Source organism: Ambystoma mexicanum, chromosome 4q, assembly GCF_040938575.1.
Source record: "Ambystoma mexicanum isolate Mex_15411 chromosome 4q, UKY_AmexF1_1, whole genome shotgun sequence".
Taxonomy (NCBI): domain Eukaryota; kingdom Metazoa; phylum Chordata; class Amphibia; order Caudata; family Ambystomatidae; genus Ambystoma; species Ambystoma mexicanum.
In genome coordinates, this window is record NC_090928.1 from 1,061,390,454 (window position 1) to 1,061,413,958 (window position 23,505).

Consider the following 23,505-nt stretch of genomic DNA (forward strand, 5'->3'; position numbering starts at 1 on the left):
ATGAGTTGGACATGGGTGGGGGCCTACTGGCAGGTGCCCCACAGTGCTGGGGGTGGTGGGAGACATGGGTGGGGGCCTGGTGGAGGGTGCCCCTGCACTGCTGGGGGGTGGGGGTGGTGGGGAACATGAGTTGGACATGGGTGGGGGCCTGCTGGCAGGTGCCCCACAGTGCTGGGGGGGTGGGGGTGGTGGGAGACATGAGTTGGACATGGGTGGGGGCCTGGTGGAGGCTGCCCCTGCACTGCTGGGGGGTGGGGGTGCTGGGAGACATGGGTGGGGGCCTGGTGGTGGGTGCCCCTGGTGGCTGGGGCGTGGGGGTGCTGGGAGACATGGGTGGGGGCCTGGTGGTGGGTGCCCCTGCACTGCTGGGGGCTGGGAGACATGGGTGGGGGCCTGGTGGAGGGTGCCCCTGGTGACTGGGGGTGCAGGGGGACATGCGTTGGTGGGCAGTAGTGCAAGTTGACATGTGGGTTGGCTGGGGGTCATGGCCATGGTGGATGGTGTGCCTGCAGGACATGTGCAGGGTAGGCCCCTGTGGTGTGAGCCACCTGCAGGGGCTGTGGAGGGTGTAGAGGGAACACCTGGGAGGACCCACACGTGCAATTCACGTGTGGTGCTCCCCGCGCACCCCTGTAATTACACGTACCCTGATGGAATTGCGTGTGGAACTTCTCGCGCACCCCTGAAATGCGCGTACCCTGCTCGCACGAGCCCAATCGCGTGTGGAACTTCTCGCGCACCCCTGAAATGCGCGTACCTTGATGGAATCGTGTGTGGAACTTCCCGCGCACCCCTGGAATACACGTACCCTGCTGATGTCGCGTGTGAAACTTCCCCCGCACCACGGAATACACGTACCCTGATGAGATCGCGTGTGGAACTTCCCGCGCACCCCTGAAATACACGTGCCCTGCTGATGTCGCGTGTGAAACTTCCCCCGCACTCCAAAATACACGTACCATGATGAAATTGCGTGTGGAATTTCCCGCGCACCCCTGAAATACACGTACCCTGCTGAAATCGCGTGTGGCACTTCCCGAGCACCCCTGAAATACACGTACCCTGCTCGCACGGGCCCAATCGCGTGTGGAAATTCCCGCGCACCCCTGAAATACACGTACCCTGCGGAAATCGCGTGTGGCACTTCCCGCGCACCCCTGAAATACGCGTACCCTGCTCGCACGGGGCCAATCGCGTGAGGTACTTCCCGCACACCCCTATGATACACGTAGCCCGCTTGCCGTGCTGGTACAGGGTTAGCGCAGCCCTTTGCACTGGATTGGGTATATTGATGGCTTTTCCCTGCGCGAGAGGCGTTCTTGGGGGCGTAACTGGCGCTGCTGCAGGGTCGCTGCGCCACTGTGCGCCACGGCTGGTTTTGATGGCTGGAATCCATGAATACGCTATGCGCGGAAATGGATTTTAGCGCACGCGGCTGGCGCAGGGATTCGCACGCGCACACTGTGCGCCAGCCGCGTGCGCCACTTGTGCGCTGAATTCTATGAATTACCCCCTTAAAGTTGCAGGGATTCCATTATTGTGCACAACATTGATAATCATTTTTGTCCACCTGTGTGCATTAACTGCACTCAGAACTAGATATACAACTTAGCTTTATATATTCTTATAAATAATACTGCTGATACATAAGAAATGTCATATACAAAAACGGAAGCCCGCACAAAAACGCAACGTCGTATGAGTTATCAGCATCACATTGTGACATCACACGTTAGGACATGACTACTCTGACGCTAATATAGAAATAACTTGCAGCCATTAACTGACACGCGCACTAAACAAGGGATTGACCCCAGGAGAATATGCACCCCAGCATACAGTTAAGAAATTTGATACGCATCCAATATGATGTGTATAGGCAGGGATTGACAAAATGTACTTTGTAAACACTCATCTCCTCCTTTCTTAATATAGAAAGGCAAATGCAGCATATGTATGGTCTATTATAGCCAGTATAGTAGACATTGCCAATACGTTTCAGGTTTAAATATAAAATTAGAGCACTCCAATTGAATAATGTATATATTCGTGTCATGAATCGACTTAACACAGACAACTATATATGAATCCAAGTAGGTTTATTTATTGGGTAAGTACACTCCTGAAAACAATAACACTTCTATATATGTTTCTATTTGGCACTAGTTTGGAGTACTAATTTCAGGAATTGGTGCAGGTCTCAGACCCCACCAAGGAGGACTCATTGTTTGAAAGGCTTCAGCATCTAAACCAAGCCCATCTAAAATGACAGACCATTCAAACATATACCTCTGGCACCATCTGCCTTTAACCCACACTGTTGTGATTACCAATCAAATAGACTAAGGAACCAAATGAACCAGGAAAGGCAGTAAATGGATTTACCCCAAGATCGTCACGCCATTTTTGGTCCCATCAGCTACCCAACAACATTTATGCTTCCATCTACAACATGTCCTCACAACCCCCGCGGGGGGGGGGGGGGTAGGGTGAGGGGGGGGTGGCGTGGGGGACTAAGAAACTTAGTCTGGAGAGAAGATTGCAAGTCCATGCAACAATAACCTTTCGTATTGGTTTGTATTAGTTTTATTATACAGTCTCGCTCCCTCGGCTCCAGTACTTTGAATCAGAGTGAGGTAACTAAGCAGTTTACAAACCAGTTAAAATAAATCTATTGTATATAGTTCTATCAATAACTTTACAATTAATACATTCATATAAGTTTATAAATTTCATATTTACACATTCATATACATATAAATTTCACACCAAAATGTTACAATTCATCAAAACTCAATGTGTTTAAATTAAAAGCAAAGTACAGTTACAAAACGCATAACTCATTTCCACATTTTGGTACAGTTTAAAGCATTTAAAACATCAAATTTGAAACAATAGTAATTTCTGTAGTCAGACCCAAAGTAAGTTTCCTATGACAGCCCCGCTATAAAATCTTTTGCTATTCCACAGCCTGGAAGTATTTTGAGACCCGTTCCAAACTCTGTAAAGTGCTAAGTGCAATGTGACCAGGTCCGAATGCAAACAAATTACCCAGAAATCGTCAGACTTAATCGCGTTCAAATTATGAACAAATTTACCCAACGTGGTCATATAAAGAGGTCCCAAACGTGGGCATTCAGTTAGTATGTGCTTCAGTCTCCACATTTGTTGGGATCATACAAATACAACAGAATCCATCTTCCGGGACTAGATTCCACCTCCCACTGTAGGCTGCACATACCGGAAGCTGGTTTGTGCGCATGCTTAAACGGAATCTACAGACAGCTGGGTCAGGGGAGACTAACAAATATCGCTGGGGTCGCACATATTTGTGAGACACCGGAGCCACCATAAGGTACACATGCAATTGTGACAGGTGATTCTAGTCATTCAGCCAGTCCCCAATTTAATACTAAGCGCCCCAATGCACCTTTTACCATCTCATATTTAGAACATATTTATGTACTTGTTCTACAAATGCGTCTTTCCTGGATTTATTCACACCTTTAGCCTGTTTTTCAACCAATATCACCAGTTGCGGGCAAAGGGTGACATTAAGGGCAGACTAAACAATTCAGCCTTGCGTTTGAGCAATAGAGTTCTTAAAGATGTCAGCCCCAGCTCAAGTCAAATATATTCAACTGGGGTGTTCCGGGGTAAGCCCAGAAGAGGAGGACAAATATATCCTATTAGATCTAGCCATCAATATGGGTCAGCGCCTCAAGGCCGTACAAAATAGATGGACAAAACCATTGTCCAAAAAAGGTAAGTGCTCCCCCTCAAGGAGAAACCTGCATACATATTGCTCCGCATCAGATGGGCGATTTGCTTAGCTTTCCTGCGTTTGGTCTCAATGGCATTATAATCACCCTTGCAGGATAATTCCAGCCTTAAATATTTATAAGTAGAAGTGTACTCAATACCCCAAGTTCGAATTTAATTCAGGTCGATTGATCATTTTCCTTGACATCAATATTGCTTTAGTTTAATCAAGGTTCACAGATAAATCATGCTCCATAGCAAACCCGGACAAGTTCATTCAATACCAGCAGATGGTCAAACACCACTAAGTCGTCTGCATGCAGCATTGCATGGACCGAGGTGTTGCCTATCTTGGGAGGGCATTTAACAACTTTAGCCAGGCGGGCCAGCAGCTCTGATATATAGATGTTAAATAACAGGGGGGGGGGGTGGCAGCATACAACCCTGCTTTACCCCCTGTTAATTTGCAGCGGTCTCAACAGATTCCCACAATTGTCACGATGAGACTGTGCATTCGTATTGGTATGCAAAGCAACCACAATCGGCAACAAGCCCGGACTGCCCATTTTTTCATTTTTTTTCTCAAAGAATATAGCTGTTTACTTGGTCGAAAGCAGACCTAAACGTCACAAAAGTATACAAAAGGGGCATCACCCATGGTCACCTGTGCAATTATTGTGTCAAGGATTTAAGGTATGTATGGCGCTCAAACCTGCATGAAAACCAGTTTGAAACTGGTGCAGAATCTTGTTTGTAGAGACCCAAGTTTGCAGATGTTCTAGAACAAATATGGAGAAGACCTTACACGGGATAGCCAACATAGATAACATTCGATAATTTCCCGGTACCAAACAATCTTCTGTCTTAAATACTGGTACTAGAATCGATTTTTTCCATGACCCCGGGATCATGCAGTCTGTGCATACACTGTCAAATAAGCTACATAATAAACTTGACCATAATTGGGCCTCTCCTTTTAGTATAGCAGCAACCAACCCATTTCTGGGTCGGTCTTCGGCTGGGGCCTCCCTCTGGAACAGCATCCCCGCCACTCAACGAGAAGAACCATCTCCGGTTCCGGAAGCACTTCAAGACCTTCCTCTTTGCTTCTGCCTTTGCCCCCCCTCTCCCCAGCTGATTCTACTCTCCCTCGGCACCATGCACCTGGCCACCCTCTTTCCTCCGGGCCCAGGTACCTGCTCCTCTTGCCACACGCACGCACTGCCTTTGGCCCACCCTTTGCACTGGGGTCTGTATCTGTACTCATACAGCCCCCACCCCTTTGTTTTGTTCTTCCTGCACTTATCAGACCTACCCAGACTGCTGCCTTCAACCCAGCACTGCCACTTGCTGGCTGCACTCCCTCGGTTTGTTGCCTTTTTATTTATTACATTATTATTTTTTTCCTCCTTGCTCCGCACTCTCCTTTTGTTCCCCCTTCCATGCACTTCTCCCTCTACCATGCACTTGCGCGTTCTCAATGTCACTGGGCCTAGTAAGATTGTTTTTGTTTCTCCTCTGTTCCCCTTCCCTTGTCGCGCTCTGAAACACTTGTGTATGAGCCCGATAGAAATAAAATATCAATATCAATTTGGTCCGGGAGCCCTAGAACTTTCAGGTTAGTTATGTGCTGCCCCACATTTTCTATGCAAAAGTGTAAGTGCCAGCCTTAACCCCATTTTCATTCTTAGGATTAAACCTCCGCTCTTCCATAAAATTGATCCAGGTCTCCTCAGTGATAGGGTTCAGGATATCCCGCTCTACAGGGCCCTTCCCCAGATAACGCTCTCCACATTTGCCTGTAATCTCCAACAGGTGACTGCCTCCAACATCTTCAGCCAAATCAAATAAATTGTTATTGGATATGGCTCCCCATTAATAAACATAACTATTCCCATTGACACACCCGAGGGCCCACAGACAATTGGGTAGGAATAAAGAATAAAATGCTATTGTGCTCAAAATTAAATGGTCTAGTTATCTTGCAACTACTAAAAAGCAGAAGTTGTCCTAATGACCCAAAAAAAAGCAGTTAAAAAACTACTGTTGTGAATAACAATTACCCTTAACACTAACTGTGATATAAGGATCGATGCACTGTCCAGCATCTTTAAGACCAATCTTCTCAATTCTGATGGTAAGTAGTGTCATTCCTGGTTCCGATGGTAATCTTGGTAGTAAAGTGCCTGCACGCAAATAAGAACATGGAGAAACTGCATAAGAGTATGTTTTTAGGTCCTAGATTTACACAAATCTCAAATACGTTCAGATCAAAGGATGCACTCTACAGTTGCATAGTCTCCTCAGAACTGTAACGTAGCAGCGCAGCTTTAGCATCAGCAAAAACAGCAATAGCATTGATGTCAGAAATCCTAGAGTGATACACAAGCCCAAATTATGTGGATCAAATTTAGCCGCCTTATATGACATGCTTTGATATACCGTTTATCTTACGCGCAGTATATACTGCGAAGATAATGTTATGCTTGCCTGTTATTTTTAATGTATACATTTTGTTCATATTTGATTCAGGAATCCTTTTGGGATGTTATTTTCTAGCTGAAATTTGAAAACAAAAAGCAAAACTCAGATCCCTATATACCACAAATTCTTCAAATATTAAAAGCACACTATTTTTGTGGTGGAGTCAGAAGAAGGCTATAGAGTGTTCTATAGCAATGTACAATTGTTTTACCCCACAGAAACTTGCAAATTAAACAACATTTTGTGTTCTCAAAAATGTAGGATTTCATAGAAACAAGGCAGATTAAGCAACACTTAACAAGTACAAGGTCTGATATTGCTGGATCACCCAACCAAATGAAGGCAGTTCAAAGGTGAAGGGTGCATGTCATTAACCAGGGTTAGCAACAGTAATGTATTTGCTGTGGTGAGATGCAAGGCCCTGTAAATTGGTTACATAATGGGTAGGACAGACAAGGAACCAAGATGTGCAATTATAAATCATTTGGTGAATTCTGGACTTTGTAATAGAACAAAAAGTGGTTCTATATAGCAGTGAGAAGGGGCATTTCAAAATCTGGAGGAACCTCACAAGAAATTGTAATCCTGACTTCCAAGAAACCGACAATTAGTCAGAGTAAATCACAGAATCCTAGTATCCCCAATAACTTCAGACCTTGACCTTTCATAAAAATTGGTTCTGTACATTAGACAGGGCTTTTCAAATCTGGGATCTATGGTGAACCAATATAAGGAAATCAACAGCAGCGTTACGCAGCCACAAGGGTGCCCTTCTGGAGAGCTAGCAGTGGTGTGTGTTCAGCTTTTAAATCTGGGCGAGACATTTTGGGTAGGCACATACACGTGTTTCTGTAATGTGGCATATGAGAATTGCACATTCAATAAGGTAGAAAAGATGTCACCAATTCAGCCATTCCAAGCAACTATTCTACTAGAAATCTAGGTACATACATTGTATGACCAAAACAAGATAAGCAACACACTGAGCAATTTCTTCTGGGCCCATCTCAGCGCAGTCTGAATGTAATCTTGTGTGAAAACGAACCCACTACCCATTCCACAGGCTCGTATAATTAGGCAGAGACTCTTATTTGCTTGCAAAGAACATAGTAAAAAAAAAGCATCTCAGTCCGTTTCTCTTTTCCATAGTGAATAAAGGTTATAAAAATGGTAAATCCTCAAGGGCATTTCGCACCATGACTGTTAGAAAAGATTATTTTTGCAGCTTTCCCTCCGAGATCACTGGAACCCCTTCAACCAACTTTATTCTATGGCTTGAACCTGGTCCTGACATTGATAGGCAAGTAAAGTGTTTTTGCTCTACTTTAATTGCTCAACTCTTAAGAGGGCACCGGTCAGCACAGCAAAAGAATCTAATAAAAGGGACAGTCCCCCTGCACTGTAACACATAACCAGGGGCCGCCCCAGTCTGAATTGAGATAAGAGTCGTGCAACTGTTCCTCCAAATTGTAGACTAAAGCCAAAACACCAAACAGGAGCAATGTGCCAAATACCGGTAGACTGCTCTGGAAGATGGCCAACCTCCAACCCAGTCCTCGTGAACTCCTGCCTCTCACGATACACAGAAATCCCTCATTGGTGCTTTCGACACTTGGGCTGGTGGGACCAAAGAGTCCAGACCCCTGCACAAGAAGCCTTCAGAAGTGTCCTGGAACTATCCTGTGGGTTGAACAGCTTCATCCAAGGCATCTGCAACTTGACTCTCCTGCATGAAAAGGGGCATTCCTGAAGCTTTGTCTTTACCACCGAGAGCATCCCCTGATCGACCTGATCTTTGCTGCTGCATGCCGGTTGTGTCCAGTGAGTCTCCTGCCATCTTGGGACCTGCTGTGCCAACTGCAGTCCTAAGGAGCCTGGGCCATCCTGCTTGAAGACATTTTGCCAAAAGCATGAAACTGCCATCTATCGGGAACCAATCTCAAAGCCGAAACCATCCAGTGCACCCGCAGCCCCTGGACCCCTGAAAACAGACCAATGAGAATTATGTGAATCCAGAGATACTGTGGACCCTAGGGGTGGTCCCTCAGAAAATCCAAGTTCGGACAGGAGCTTACATTCCTGTTTCCACCATAACTGTCCCAAAATAGGACTGAATGAACGTAAAGTCCACTCTCCAACTCTCACTTGTCTGGTCATGATCAGTGGAGTACTGGCCACGGATGGATTTCCCCCTTCCCCGCAGGGTAACCCCTAGCGGGGCAGGAGTAGCCCTTAATTACTTTTACCTACCTTTAATCCTTTTAAGTGATTTTGTAACTACTACTCACTGGTTGGCTTTGCCACTGCTTGTTCTGTGACTTATGACTTCCAACTCCCTGCACAAGTAGGTTCCTGGAACATTAAGTGTTTCAGAAACATGAGACCTCTAGCTGTAGGCAAGGACTTTAAGTTATTATAATGCAAGGTAAATGTTTCAATTGCATCTGTAATGTTTTTCTTCACGTGTCTATAGTGTTAATGGTTCAGACAAGGCATAAATTAGTTTTCAAAAATTGATTAGCAGTTTGCCAATTAAATTTATCTGGATTAGCAAACATCTATTCGATTAGCAATGTTGTACTAATATTTTTTTAATGTCACCACAAGTAATTTGCATCCAAAACACAAAATAAGCATCAATACAGCATTTGTGTGTACCGCTGAAGTGATTAGGGAGACGAATCAGGCTTTTCAAATTCTTTAAAATTCCACTAGACCCGCAGGTTAAGTAATTTAGTTTACCGACTCGACCTAAAAGAAATGCCCTCTCCCCATAGCAACAGATGACAATGTAAATGTGCTTTCTGTAAAATCGTGCATGTTACCACAAACCCACTTTGTCTGGCACACTGCTGCCAGCTATGTGCAGTGTAACATATTTGATATTTACTGCATAAAAGTAAATGTTACATAAAAGTTTAAAAAAAAACCCTGCAAATGGTACTCCCCCTTCGTAAAAATCTACTTGACGAGCTTTGGCTGAGTATCTTTAAAATGTTAATGGTTAGCTGCATGAGTGGACACAAATAAATAGGTTTGATAGAAAGGCTCTGAAACAATTTGTCCAGCTCTCTCCCACAGGTGGGAATATATAATGCAATCAGAATATTAGATCAAAGTGAGCTCTGGAGGCCAACTACAGTGTGTGGTATTGCAGTATGTGTGTCCATGCAGCATCTGGCCATGTGATCATGTACATTTTCAAAAGTGTTCGCTCAATGTGATGCATCTTCCCCAACAAAAAACAAATCTAGTTGACACCATGAGAATTAGATACACTAACCTAAATTCCCTGTAAACCATGGAGACAATGCAGTGTTTTACAGAAGCAACACTGTAGTTCTGCAACAACTTAACTTGTTAGGAATGGAATTGCATGACTGTTTTTACTAAAGTTAGACATACTGGTCTTTGCCAAAGACGGTATAGTTAACTTAATAAACTTATCAACCAAAATTACTGCTGGTTTTCAATTGTTTGAAAAAGAAATAAAATCTTGCCTAGCACTCCCACACAGGACTTTGGCACTTAAGAGCAAAGGAGATGATTACTATTGCACTCCATTAGCCCCTTTGAACTTGCAGTGAACAGGGAAGAAGAGGGTGGCAAGAGCATTGACAGCCAGAGAGGAATTCCGGGCGAGCAGTGCTTTCATTGAACAGGGTAACTTTAATAGCTAACTTTTCTACACAAGTGTCAATTTAATTAGCAAACCTACATAATTACTTTGCAAATTGATATGCAACACTGCTTATATTATACCTTGTTCAAAGTCCTTTGAACCTTTGCAACAGTGTAAAGTGTAGGTGATTTCACTTTGATATCAACTGTGTAAAGTGATTTAGAGATAGATATACATGCATAGATTTAAAGGTCTAATAAAATAGCATTTATTATTTTTGTATTCGTGTGCTACGAGTTATTGGAGTCCTTTTACATTGGGTTATCTGTATTAGACAACCCTGTATCTCCTGAAGTGAGTCTTGATGCTCAGTTCCCACTACCATGGCAGGGTCTGGCTAGACCCAAGTGTTAAATACCCTGTTCATCAACTGGAACCCTACACCAGGGCTGGTACTGATAAAACATCTCAAGCACAAAGAATTCTGCCCACACCTGTTGTACTATAACCTATTGTGCAGATTAATATTCCAAAACAAAAATAGCAACTTTGGAGATGGGACTACATATTCAATTTAATGTCTGAATTAATTAGTTTGAAGTTTATTAAGGCACTTTTGGCTATGCAGGCCTTTTTTTTATCAGTAAATAAATGTTTTGAAGAATATACTTTAGAATGTACATTAGTTGATATGAATAAAGTATGCTCAGAAAATATGAACGTCATGGCACAATACTTTTTCGTATTGAAAAAAACATGGCGAGACATGATGAAACATTACTAGCAATTTTAACGTAGCTTTTCAATATTCTCTTCTGCTAGGACACTTTCCAACAAAGTTCCTGATAAGCTGCAGAAAGTGCAGATTGTGCAAGATCTCACATATGAAGTACTATTAGCGAAGGCAAATATCAGGATTACGATGGATTTAGGCGACAGGCTTAAAACCACAGTACCTATGGGGGCGTGGCCAGCCGTGGACGTAGACACATGCTGCCCCAGTGAGCTCTGCACACTTGGCTGCCCCTTACTCCCCGAATACCTTGATTTTTCAATCCGACACAGATGTGAGGATCAGAGGTTCCCGCGATCAGAGGATCCACACCCACAGCGGATGCTCAGGAAGAGAGAATGGCTACAAAGCTGTCCTTACCCCAAGGGGAGAGGGAAGGGCCCTAATCTAGCAGAGGGCACCTGAAGCGGGAACCCGCCCAGAAAGCCTAATGGAAAAGGGAATCGGACAAACAGGGCGATATCTAAACCGCCAAAGGAACAGAGACACTTGGCTACAGTTGTAGGAATCACCAGGCCAGAGAGCAATTGGAGGCCCATACAGCAGACCCATCCAGCCAGGCACTTCTAAGGGTGAAACAGACATATTACATTAAAGGGGTGAGGCCAATCGTTTCCTCGCCGCTAAACTACAAAAACAGCAGACACTTAACCGTACACAGCTGAAAAACAAATTGGGGGGGAATTACGATGCACAGATGAGGACAAGCTAGCAACTCTAATATTGAAACCGGGAAAAGATACCAATTGCGCTAATTATTGCCCCATCTCCTTAATGGAGATGCCAAATTGTATGCCAAAATCCTGGGGGGCGGGGGATAAGGGGGCTGGTTGAAACAAATCCTGCCGCATGTAATCCACGAGGACCAGTTAGGATTCATATTGGGAAGACAAGCACAAGATAATGTAAGGCGGGCAGTGGACATAGTCAATATAGGAATCGGGCCAAAAGTTCGATAAACGCTTTGGATGCAAGACAGGCGTTTCATAGTATGGACTGGCAGTTACTTGAACACACACTAGTCGAATTTGGATTTGGCACAACATTTAGTAGGATGGTATTAGCTAACTTCCAGACCCCCCCCTTCCACCCCCCCATATAAATTCTTGATTAATGGGAAACTCTCAGCGGAGGTGGATATCCGAAGGGGCACAAGACAGGCATGCCCACTGACCCGTTGATATTCGAAGAGGCTATGGAACAATTAGCAGCAATGATCAGGCAAGATTAGGGGATAGCGGGAGTCAAATATAAACAGATGGAACATAAGATTGCCCTCTATGCCGATGATATCCTGCTTTTCATGAGATATGAATCAGACTACGCCAAAGGTCATGAAGAGACTTAGTGAAACCAGAGACCCCTGCAAATTCCCGATCAATTGTTCGAACTCTAATGTGTCAAACAGACCCAATAGCATAGTTGACCCAAATAAAGCATACCCACTGATCTGGGAGAAGAAAAGGATAGATTATCTGGGGATAACACCAACAAAACCTTACAAGGATCTATACATTATGTTAGGTTATGTTAGCAGTACTTCTTGTCAACCAAGGGTATCTTGGCACTAGGGGCAAATATTCCTCCCTTGTGGAAGAAATTGCTGGACGATTTAGACAGATGGAATCATAAAGAACTTTCATGGCTCACAAGAATTACTGCAGTTAAAATTACTACTACCCCGACTCCATGTTTCAAGTTCACTCCCCATCAGAATCCCAACACAGATGGTTATAACATTACAGTTTCAGGATTCATATGGCACAAGAAACGACCAATGGTCCCTAGAGTGGTTCTGTTTAGAGCCCAGATGATGGGGGGGGAGCCAGGGAGCACCGGCACTAGAACGGTATAGACTATGAGCACAAATAGCACCCATGCTACACCGGGCAGAGGGCAAAATTGAACAAGGTGCGACCACAATACCATTAAGCATGTTCCCCTTCATGGGGAAGAAGGCTCAGGAGGGGGGTGGGGGAAGGCAACTATTGGAATCCACCCAAAACACCATATAAGGGTGGGAACAATCGATGCGATTGAAGAGGCTGACCCCAGGCCTTGGACCCTATATCCCAATGGGTTTTACTAAGGAGTTCTCCCCAGGCTGGAACAAGGGATTTTTTTGATAAATGGGGCAGTCGCACAGCCATACGACTGATGGATTTTTATCAGGGGGGAGAAGATTGCAAGACCAGCTTTCACGTGGGGGTGGGAGAACGCTATAGATCTATCCAGATTAGAGATTGGATAACCCAGAAGGAAGTGAAAGAAGCGTGCAGACGGACACTGATAGGTCTGGAACCAACCAGGAAAGAAGGAGCAAAGAAGGGTGTTACGCAACTATATCACCTACTAGAAAATGCTCAGATGAATGATAGGCTACCATATATGGATAGGTGGGATAAAGACCTGGATATAGAAATCTCAGAAGAGGTATGGGGACAAATATGGGCACAAGCACACAGGGCCTCCAAAAGCACGGCCATTAAAGAGTCATCATTAAAAATCTGCTATAGGTGGTACCTAACCGTCCCTAACCCTCTCCAGAGCTTAATCAAAATTAAGCCAGAATAGTGGCGCTTTGTGAGATTTGGGCCATATGTGGTGGTCATGCCCAAAGACAATTGTACTGGAAGGAGATACTGGGCCGCATTAAGGAGATTACAGGTGATGGTGCTGCTGGGAGAAACAGTCGAAGATGCATATTTGGCTAGTGGAACTAGAACGTCATTAATCACACACTAGCAGCAGCCCCAATGATATTATCCCAAGCATGGAACACTGAGGGCCCGTCGATAGCATGGTGGTGGGTGAAGGTATGGTTGGTATTAGCCATGGAAATAGTAGGTGCGTTGACTACAGGAACTATTAAAATGATCTCAAGGTGTGTCTCCCCTTCCACAAGTTTGTCCGAGACAGAGAAAAACTTTTTCGACCCACCATGCTCAGGAAATGTCAGTCCAGTGAAAATGAGACGCTTAAATGAACAATTTGAGACTAAACACGGAGTGCCCGATAGTCCATTCGGGTTCCTCATACTTTACCTGTGTTAAATGTTGGGTGGGGGGGAGGGGAATGGGAGATTTGTTATAAGTTTATAAAAGACATCAACAAGAGACAATGACTAGAACTGCATTCAACTGGGATGCTATAGAACTATCCGCTTGGATCAAATCACATTAAGCCGTACCCAGCGATTTGGGCTTGTGTTCTCCGATGGTGATGTATAATAAAGATTTGTTCTTTTCTCTTCTTTTTTTAAACGCAGTAGCTTGTTGCTTTGAGTTAGGGTTAGAATGACAACGTTCGGTTTGAATTTGGAGTTAGGCTAAATGATCCTGAAGACAAATGGAACATTAACCAAGGTCCAAGACAGGGTTAGAATGTGAGTTAGTGCTCCTTTTGTTTAATAAGTTAAGACACTAAGTGGGGCAGGATGATGCAAAAAGAGATTAAAATGAATACATTGGCATGTATCAATCTAAAGTGCCAATCCTTTGTAATCCACAATACAGCTGCTCGCTACCCACTGCCAGGCTCTTCACTAAATATCTGACACTTTGAAACGGTGGCAGAAGGAGCACAGAAGTGGCAACAGGTTGTAGCCTACTCCTGGCATAATACACTCAGAAAATCGGATGAGCAGAGGGCATTCAGAAACAAATTATCCAGGAGTCGGCCTCCTCTATCTATTTTAGGCTCAACATTGGGACTCTTACCACCCACCCCCTGAAGGGGGTGACATGAATAAGTCACTTTTTGCAGTAGAAATAAGCCTTGAAACCCAAGGTACTAGAGAATTGACAAAGCCGTCAAAATATCTGCACAGAAATGTATGGGTTTAATCCTTGGGCACAATCAATTTATATGTTGTGATTGCTGCCCGGGTCGATAGACATTCTGCCATATATCCACTTAAAGTCGAAAAAGGTTTTTGATCGTATACCTCAAAGCAATATCGCCCAGATATCCCATGTAGTACATAACCAGATTATAGGTTTTGGAAGAATCCAGATTATTAAAGAATATTGTCATAGATTACGACTGTCCATTGTCATTTATTGACGTTTGCCAAAACGTGTTAGGATGCCAAGACGTTCTAGAAAAAGATTCTTGAAACATGCGTTACCAAACGTCAATAAATGACAATTGACAGTCATAATCTATGACCAAGGATATTCTTTAATAATCTTGAGGCTTGAAAAACCTACAATACGGTTACATATGATGTAAGATATTTTTATGTGTTAACAGTTTAAGGTATATGATCAAACCCCTCTCAAATCTTGCAAACCCTACATTCTTCATTTAACCAGCGAGAGGTATATGTAATACCTGGGTGGTTAGACTTACGTGCAGCATGCAACTGTCACCCAGTATGATTTTTTTTTACTTTAATAGTTTGACAAGCCCATTTTCTAACAGTACAGATTAATGTTCTTAGCACTTTCATGAGGCTCATCTGCTGATTGAGCTTTTGTATTCATTGCAATCAAGTAGAAATTCACTATAGTGTGTGCATGCATAATCACTGAGTTTATGTATTCACTGCAGTGAAAAAGCAGGTTTTTCACTGCTCAAACCCGGGGATCCTTTGCTCAGGTGGCCAGAGTACGGCCATAGCCTTTGGATCCAGACCCTGGGAGTGGACAAGTGCGGGATGATCACTCGAGTGAGAAACTAGGGCAGTGGGGGCAGACACCTGATGGCGAGGCACGGTATCCCCCTTCTTGCAGTTACCCAAAATACCTACCATTTTGGGACATTCCCAAACACAACATCTTCCCCTGCCCATTTTCACATACATAGTACTGTGAAGAAGAGACAACACAGTAGTAAAAATTACCCATATAAAACACCTTACAACAGAGGAAAGTCCGCCAAACAGCCTCATTTTGTTCCACTAATGAGATCAGGCAGGGTCAGGCATTAATCGTACACACCTGACCCCCCCCCATGGTTAAAAGGAGGAGCATGAGAGCACACTGAGCGAGGCTAGAGGCAAGAAGGAATGGGACAGAGGGCTGCTGCGAATACGAGAGTGGAAGAAACCAAGAAGCTCTGAAAGCTGTAGAGGCGCTCAGAGAAAGCCAGGCGAAAGTTTTGTTTTCCCAAAAAAAAAAGCAGCTGGTAACTTTGAATGAACAACGTCCTTCTGGGAGTCTTTGATGGAAGGCCTGCTTCCCTCCCCACTAGCAGATGAGATTAGGAGAGGCTTGATGAACTACAAAGTGAATATATTTAAAAGAACAAGAAGCAAATGCGGCAACAGCACAACCGCTGAGTTATCACAGGAGGAAGAAGAAAAGCCTGGTTGTGTTTAAAGTTAAACTTTATAAAGGAGGGTTGAGCGTTATACGGCAACCACGTTCAGTGGATCATCACAGGGCAATACAAGGGTTGTCATGCTGTTGAATAGCACAAAGGATTGTCTCTAAGAAAAGTTTTTGAACTGTCGAGATTTATTATGAGTGAAATACTTTAAAAGAAAACTTGCGCCCGATCGATGGTACTTAGAAGTGTGAAATATGGAGTAATGAACTGTATGTGTGACAAAAGGAAAACTACAAATACCAGCAGACATTGCGAAAAAGATAACATTGCGAAAGTCAAAGTGGTCAGTATGGATGAAATTTAAAAAGAACATACCGTTTCGAAAGCCTTTGATGTTGAAAGCTTGGGGAAGGGAAACCCCAGAGGAAGGGAGATCCGCGGACTCCGCCCGAACGAGAGACCAAATTGTGAATATTGTGGAAATTTGTGTATATGAAAATCGGAGAAGAAAGGAAATAGTTTGTTGGTCGCATCAGGCTCTCGGGAATCAGAGACTTTGAATGGCAAAGACCCTGCACAGAAGGCCCTGATGCTGAGGTTTTGAACTGCATCCTTGTGCCAGAGTATGTGCTAAATTCGAGGGAACTGCCTTGTCTCGTGCTGAAAACGTGGGGAAGGGGAGCCAATGGCTCAAATATACAGAAATCATTTTTTGAAGACTTTTCTTTTGGACAACATTGTTTCCCACACTATTTGTATTTAGAAATAAGGATTGGCAATAGGTTTATTAGTACAGGCCCTTTTATTAGGACAAGACTCAACTAGGACTGCGTTATTATTTGATGGTCGTAGCTTGTCCCATCTTAGATTCACGATTAGACGGGCGTTTAACCAACCCTATTCAAAAGTTCAATAAACACCCTTGAACTAAGCAAATCAAAGTAGCCAGGAAGTGAGGAGGACAAATGTATAGTTCAACATACTCCGACTACGCCAGGGGTGTGTTGAATTATTGCCCCAGGGATTCCGTTGCAGCTTATAAAACAGGAGAGGGATGCAGAGGGCAGAGTGGTGATCGTTCAGGGGATGTTGGAGAGCCGGGAGGTGTGCCTAGTAAACACGTATGCCCCACCCACGATGCAACAGTTTTTCAGGACAATTACATCCCGGCTGGCCCCATAGAGAAGCGTCGATCATCTGGGCTGGCGACTTCAACTGTATATTGGACCCTCGGCTGGATAGATCAGATGCCAAGCACAGGAAGCCAGCACCGCCGGCCACAGCACTACGGTAGATATTGGACCAACTCTAACTGGAAGACGTCTGGAGGAAGGTACACGCAGGCACTAGAGGGTACCCAAAAAATAGCACCCTCTATGGGACATTCACTCGAATAGACTATGTTCACGGTTAAGAAGACACTGGGGGAATTCACCGGGATAAACATCCACACATGAACGCTATCTGACCATGCCCTGCTGTTTGCGGCATGGGCACACCCATATAGGAGGGCCCCCATACCCACATGGCAAATGAGGGCAGAAGCATTGATGGATGGGGATTTCCAGGAGTATATCGGGGGCACAATCGATTATTTTGATCACAATGTGGGGGAGTGTGGACAGCACTGGAAAGGTCTGTAAAGCCCTTAAAGTGGTGGTCGGGGGAGAAGCAATAGGAAAGACTGGGGTTCTCAGGGGAAGTATTCTGCCCGAACTGGGCGATGTAGAAAGGGAGATAGAACGGGTAGAAGCACGAGTGGCCAGGATGTGAATTGAACAGGGAGAACTCGCTACTCTAAGGTAGCATGCAACGTATAGCAATCTGGGAAAACTGGATTATGGGAAGTATATACAGAGGATGCACGCAGAGGGGGATAAGCCCAGAAGGCCGCTAGCCTGGTTAGCTAAACAGGAGGGCAAGCAAGAACCGATAAATGCAATCAAAGATGAGCAGGGATAGGAGGTGAGGACCCAGGAAGGAATAAACAAGGTTTTCTCACGATTCTATGAGAAGTTGTACTCCGGTGTCCAGGAGGCAGAGGCGGGCGATGTAGCTGATGCGCTGATGGAGATACCCCTTTCCCAACTAACAGAGGAACAAGCCCAAATGCTAGATGCACCCCTGACAGTAGAGGAACTGTCGGCTGTCATAGCTGATCTTCCGACAGGCAAGTCCCGAGTCCCGATGGGTTACCCAGTGAATTGTACAAGAAATACAGGGATACCCTGGCTCCGAGACTGCTAGAGACACTTGAGGAGGCATACGAGCGGGGACAGCTGCCAAGGAGTATGTCGGAATCTATAATTCTATGACAAGACAGGAGGCTCGCATTATGCTTTACTTTTTTATTTGCTGCCACACCAGCACTTTGAAACTTAACTTTAATACTGTACATTTATGTTCTTACAAAACCACAGTTATGGAAAACGAAAATGGACCAGTTTAAACGTTTGTTTCACATCTGCATGTGATCACTAATCACCCGGGAACTACTAGTCCCATGATACTCATATCTCTGGTAGTCCAATCCTCCCAGCTCTGCACCTATCAGAGGGCAGCCTCCTGTATAAGAACCCTTGTGCCCAGGTCCTTTCCTCTTTCTTTTTGCTGCCATAAATAAGTGACATTTTTCTCTGTCTTTGCTTATAGATGGATTGTTAGTCACGTATATATTTCTATAATTTCTGTAATATGTGTATATCAGAATGGCATTACACCGTAGCACGCATGGAATTAGTTTCATTCTCCTCAAAAGAGTTTACCTGAACGCGTAGCGCGAGCGTTGCGCAGCGTATTACATTCAGTTAGACTTCTTTCACGAAAGTTTGAGTGTTGTGAAGAGCGGGTGAGGGCCGGAGACGCGAGCAATTCCGCTCGCTTCAGGCTGCCGAGCCCCGCGCTCTGTAATAATCGGCGCCGGCGAACTCGGCGGCCGTTAGGACCTGTGGGAGCAGGAACCCCCTGAATACTTTATAAAACGCAAGAAGCGGTTTACAGGCACACACTACATTACTCCTCAGAAACGTGTGTAGAGCCTGAAGAGCCTTCATCTGCTGACTTCCACGCAGTTGGCCCTGCCAACACCGCGATTATGGCTCAGTTTGTCACCCCCACCAACACCCCTTCCACTTCTCCGGAGTGGAGTCAAGAAGAGTGGGAAGAGGATCCTTCCCAGCAAGAATCAGACTTGACAGCGTTTTAAGAAGGTACTCGCAGACTCCTTGCAGCAGGCGGTCTCACAAGGGTTCATCCCATTACGAAGAGACTGGAGACTCTGGAAATGATAATGGCTGAACAACAGAAACAGATCACAGCCAGGAAAAGACGGGCTAGTAGCCCTGATGAAGGAACATCAGCAGGACACCCCCAAAAAGGGGTTGAGAAGAAGGGGTGTAAAGTAGCCCAGAAGAGCAAGCACTCTTTGACCCCCACCGGGCAACACACTGTTCCCCAATTGGCAGGCGACCCTGTCGCCAGGCTTAAAGAAGCCTTCCTGGCAAAGAACAGACGGCCAGGATAGACCCCCTACCCCAGGGGTGTACAATTTAGAGGACGAAGACGAAGGCTATTCGCCCGATGATGAAGGGGGCGAGGAAGAAGAAGATATCAGTAAAGGTGTGGAAGACCCCCAAATCATAGAAGATACGGCAGACATGTTCGACCCAGAAGCCATCCGGCACCCTAAGTCCTCAGAATGGGTACCTTCCCCTAGAGTGGCACTTTACATGGCTCAGCATATCAGAAAACCTCTAGAAAGAGAGGTAAGATCGAGAATGAGATCCGAGTGTCCTAGACCAGAGCTGCCGAATAAACTAACAGAAACCCCTGACTTAGACCCGAAGATGGTTACGTTTGTGACCAAAACAGCTAGAGACGTCAGGAAAGGTGTGGACCAAGCCTGGAAAGGATGTCAGGCTAAGCTCCTGGACATTTCTGGTCCATTAGCAAAAATGATGGACCTCGCTGAGAAGTCAAAAGATACAGGTACGCCAATAGACGCAACCGTCCTGGGCAACTGGGCGCAAAGAGCAGTATGCCTATTGGGCAACGCCAATTGTGCCTTATCTTCGGAAAGAAGAAGAGGAATCTTATTGAAGACTGACAACAAGTTGAGCGACCTGGCCACCTACGAAGCGGGCGAAGGCGGCAAAGGTCTGTTCGGCGAGGCGTTCGCTAAAGAAATGGCGCAGTTCGTAGGAACTTATTCCGCTTTAGAGAAGGCCCAGACTTCAATCAGAAAAATCTTTCCAGGGTGGATTTTTGCCGGGACCGGACGACATAGGGGGTCGCTCGTCCGGTCGCTATAACTTCCAACGAAGGCCCTATAATCAGCGCGCCCAGTACTGGGACTCCAGACAACAAGACTCCTTTCTGGCTAGATCAAGGTTCCCTAGAGGCCGCAAGGGAAGAGGATCTTACAGACAACCAGGGGCAGCAGCCGGTGAGTACAACATGTCCGAGTGTCGGAGGAAGAACCCTCCACTACCATGCGCGAATGGCAAGCATTATCAAGCGATGCATGGGTGCTACAGGCAGTAACAGGCCTACAGATAGAGTTTATAGCTACGCCAGTGCAGAGAACAGAACCCCGCCCCATAGTTATGGCGCAAGAGGAAGCAGCGCTCCTGCACAGCGAGCTCAGCAAACTAGAAAGCAAATATGCGATAGAGCGCGAACTCCAGAGAGATCCCGGTTTCCTCAGCAACATGGTTCCTAGTTCACAGAGGGGACAAAATAAGACCAGTAATCAATCTGAAAGATTTAAACGAATGGGTGTTATACAACCATTTCAAGATGGAGGGGATTCATCTTCTCCGAGACCTTCTGCGCTCCGGAGACTGGCTAGCTCGTCTAGATCTCAAAGATGCATACCTAACAATTCCGATAGCAACTTCTTATCGGAAATATTTGCGCTTCCGATGGGAGGGAGAAGTATGGCGATTCACGTGTCTCCCGTTCGGTCTGTCCTCCGCTCCTTGGGCCTTCACCAAGCTCCTGAAACCGGTGGCAGCAGCCATCAGAGAGAGGCATACATATCATCATCTAGACGACATTCTCGTCTGCGGATCAGAAAAAGCTACTCTAGCAAAGAACGTTCAATGGGTATTCACTCCTCACCTCGCTAGGATTCCTAGTGAACCTAGACAAATCCCAACTACGTCCTGTCCAGAGGATAGGCTTTCTAGGCTTCACAATAGACTCGTGAAAGCCTCCCTCGAGCTCCAAAGTGAGAGCGATCAAGAAAGAGCAGTTTTAGCAAAAGGGACTATTTCCATTTGCAAACTAGCCAGAGTAGTAGGTCTTCTAGCAGCCTCCATTCATGTGATATTTCCGGGTCCTCTTCATTATCGAGAACTGCAAAGGCTCAAGATAAAACATCTCCAAGGAGGTCTGCGATACCATCAATTAGTGACTTTGGACCGCGAAGCCCTCGCATAGCTCAACTGGTAGCTAGAGAATATGGAGGCCTGGAACGGCCGCGCCATTTTTGGCGACGCCCCAGAACTAGTAATCGAATCAGATGCAAGCAGGTCAGGCTGGGGAGCCAGATGCGAACATGTGCAGACAGGAGGGAAGTGGTCAGAGAAGAGTTACACCTCCATATAAATTGTCTCGAGTTGTTAGCGGGCTCTTTCGCAGTGCGCGCTTTTACGAAAGACAAGGTGAAATGTTGCGTACTGCTCAAGATGGACAACATCTCCGCAGTGCGATACAAACAAATTGGGAGGCACAAAATCCAAAATGCTAGCCGAGTTAGCGAAGAATTTCTGGCATTACTGTCTTCAAAACAGAATCTCCGTATCAGCGGAATACTTACCAGGCAAGCAGAACGACGTAGCAGACTGGAATTCACGTTATCTTGTGGACTCCAGCGATTGGAAACTACACCCCCCAAGTTTTCCAGCGATTGCAGAATCTATGGGGGCCCCTACACATAGATCTGTTAGCATCCAGACTGAACGCCCAGACATCAAGGTACTTCAGCTGGACGATAGACCCGGATGCAGCGGGCACAGATGCCTTCCGGCAAACCTGGACAGGGGCAGTACATTATGCCTTCCCGCCGTTCATTATGATCACAAGAGCTCTAGCGAAAGTTCGCAAAGACCAAGCAGAGATTGTGATGGTGCTCCCCCTATGGAAGGCACAACCTTGGTTTCCAGTAGCGATGGAACTTTACGGATTTTCCGAGGATAGTGCCTCAGTTGTCAGACCTTCTCGACCCATCCGGCCATCCTCACCTGCTAGTGACCGCGGGCTCGCTACATTTGATAGCATGCAGGGTTTCAGGAAAAGATGGGACTTGCCAGGAATTTCACAACTCGCTGCAGATTGTATCAGACTCCTGGGCGCCTTCCACCCTTCGGAGCTATAGTGCGCATGGAATGGGTGGTCCAGGTGGTGTTCGGAGTACGACTTGGATCCCGTTTCAGCCCCTTTAGTAGAAGTCCTCAAATTCCTAGCTTTCAAATTTCAAGAAGGCAGCGCCTTTAGAACGGTGGGAGTGTATAGGTCAGCCATTTCAGCGGGCCACGATGAGATAGACGGTCCCGCGGTAGGCGAGCACCCAGCAGTTGTACGTCTACTATGGGGGATGAAGCTCAAAAGACCACCTATGCCCAAGTACAAAGTGTTGTGGGATGTTAGAGACGTTTTTCGCCTCTTTCTTACATGGCCCGATAACGAGAACTTGTCCCGATCTGAGTTATCGGGAAAGCTAGCCATGCTGCTTTGCCTTACAGCCGGTAGGAGAGTTTCTGATGTCAAAGCTCTGGAAATCGATAGGAAAATATTCTATCCGGACGGCATATCTTTTACCATTACTAAAAGGATAAAGACAGATTCGAGAGTGATTGACTACCCGTACTTCACAAGTAATAAAAAGCTTTGCGTAGCGCAGTGTATCAAAGATTATGAGAAAGCAACAGCACATATTAGGCCACAGGGAGTGACCCAGCTACTCATTGCGCGCAGGAAGCCCTATCATGCAGTAGCATCAGCGACCATTGCTAGATGGGTGAGAGAAATAATGCATTGGGCAGGGATTGACTGGTCTCTTTTTGGCGCGCATTCAGCCAGGGGGGCGATGGCTTCAAAAGCTTTTACTACAGGGGTGTCGCTATAAGACATGAAATCAGCAGATTGGTCCTCTGAGTCGACCTTCAAGACATTCTATTTTAAGCCTGTATCGGAAATACCTAATAGGGTGGTGAACAGCGTTGAACAAGCATAATGCGAGCTTCCTGTCTTATCATAGAATAAAGATTGCCCACGCTATCAGCTCAGGAAGTCTTCATTCTACTAAAGACAAGGAGGCGAGCATTATATCCCACCCAGAATAGTAACATATCAGTTGCATTGGCATGTGGTTAACTTTGTAACACCGTTGCTCATTCCCACCCTCATAATGACTCTCCATTCCTTTTATGAGATGGCCAGAAAACTACAGGATGAAGAAACTCGCCAAATTGAGTAAAGTTTCTTTCAAGTTGGTCGCGTTTGACCTTAAAGCCTTCAGTTCCGAGGATTGTTAACAGTTCATCCCGAGAGGATCGCTCCGTTGGCG

General features: G+C 45.5%; 1 protein-coding gene across 3 annotated transcripts in view; it reads right to left on the reverse strand.

The window, feature by feature from the left end:
* The window catches only part of AIDA (axin interactor, dorsalization associated), a 520,685-nt gene that overhangs the window by 117,568 nt on the left and 379,612 nt on the right, over positions 1-23,505 (reverse strand). For 2 of the 3 annotated variants that reach the window (XM_069608613.1, XM_069608612.1), the window contains one exon: positions 5,826-5,948. The exons of the other annotated variant lie outside the window; for it this stretch is intronic. In XM_069608613.1, the coding sequence (XP_069464714.1) occupies positions 5,826-5,948 (123 nt within the window). The remainder of the gene's footprint in view (positions 1-5,825; positions 5,949-23,505) is intronic. 3 annotated transcript variants of the gene reach the window in all.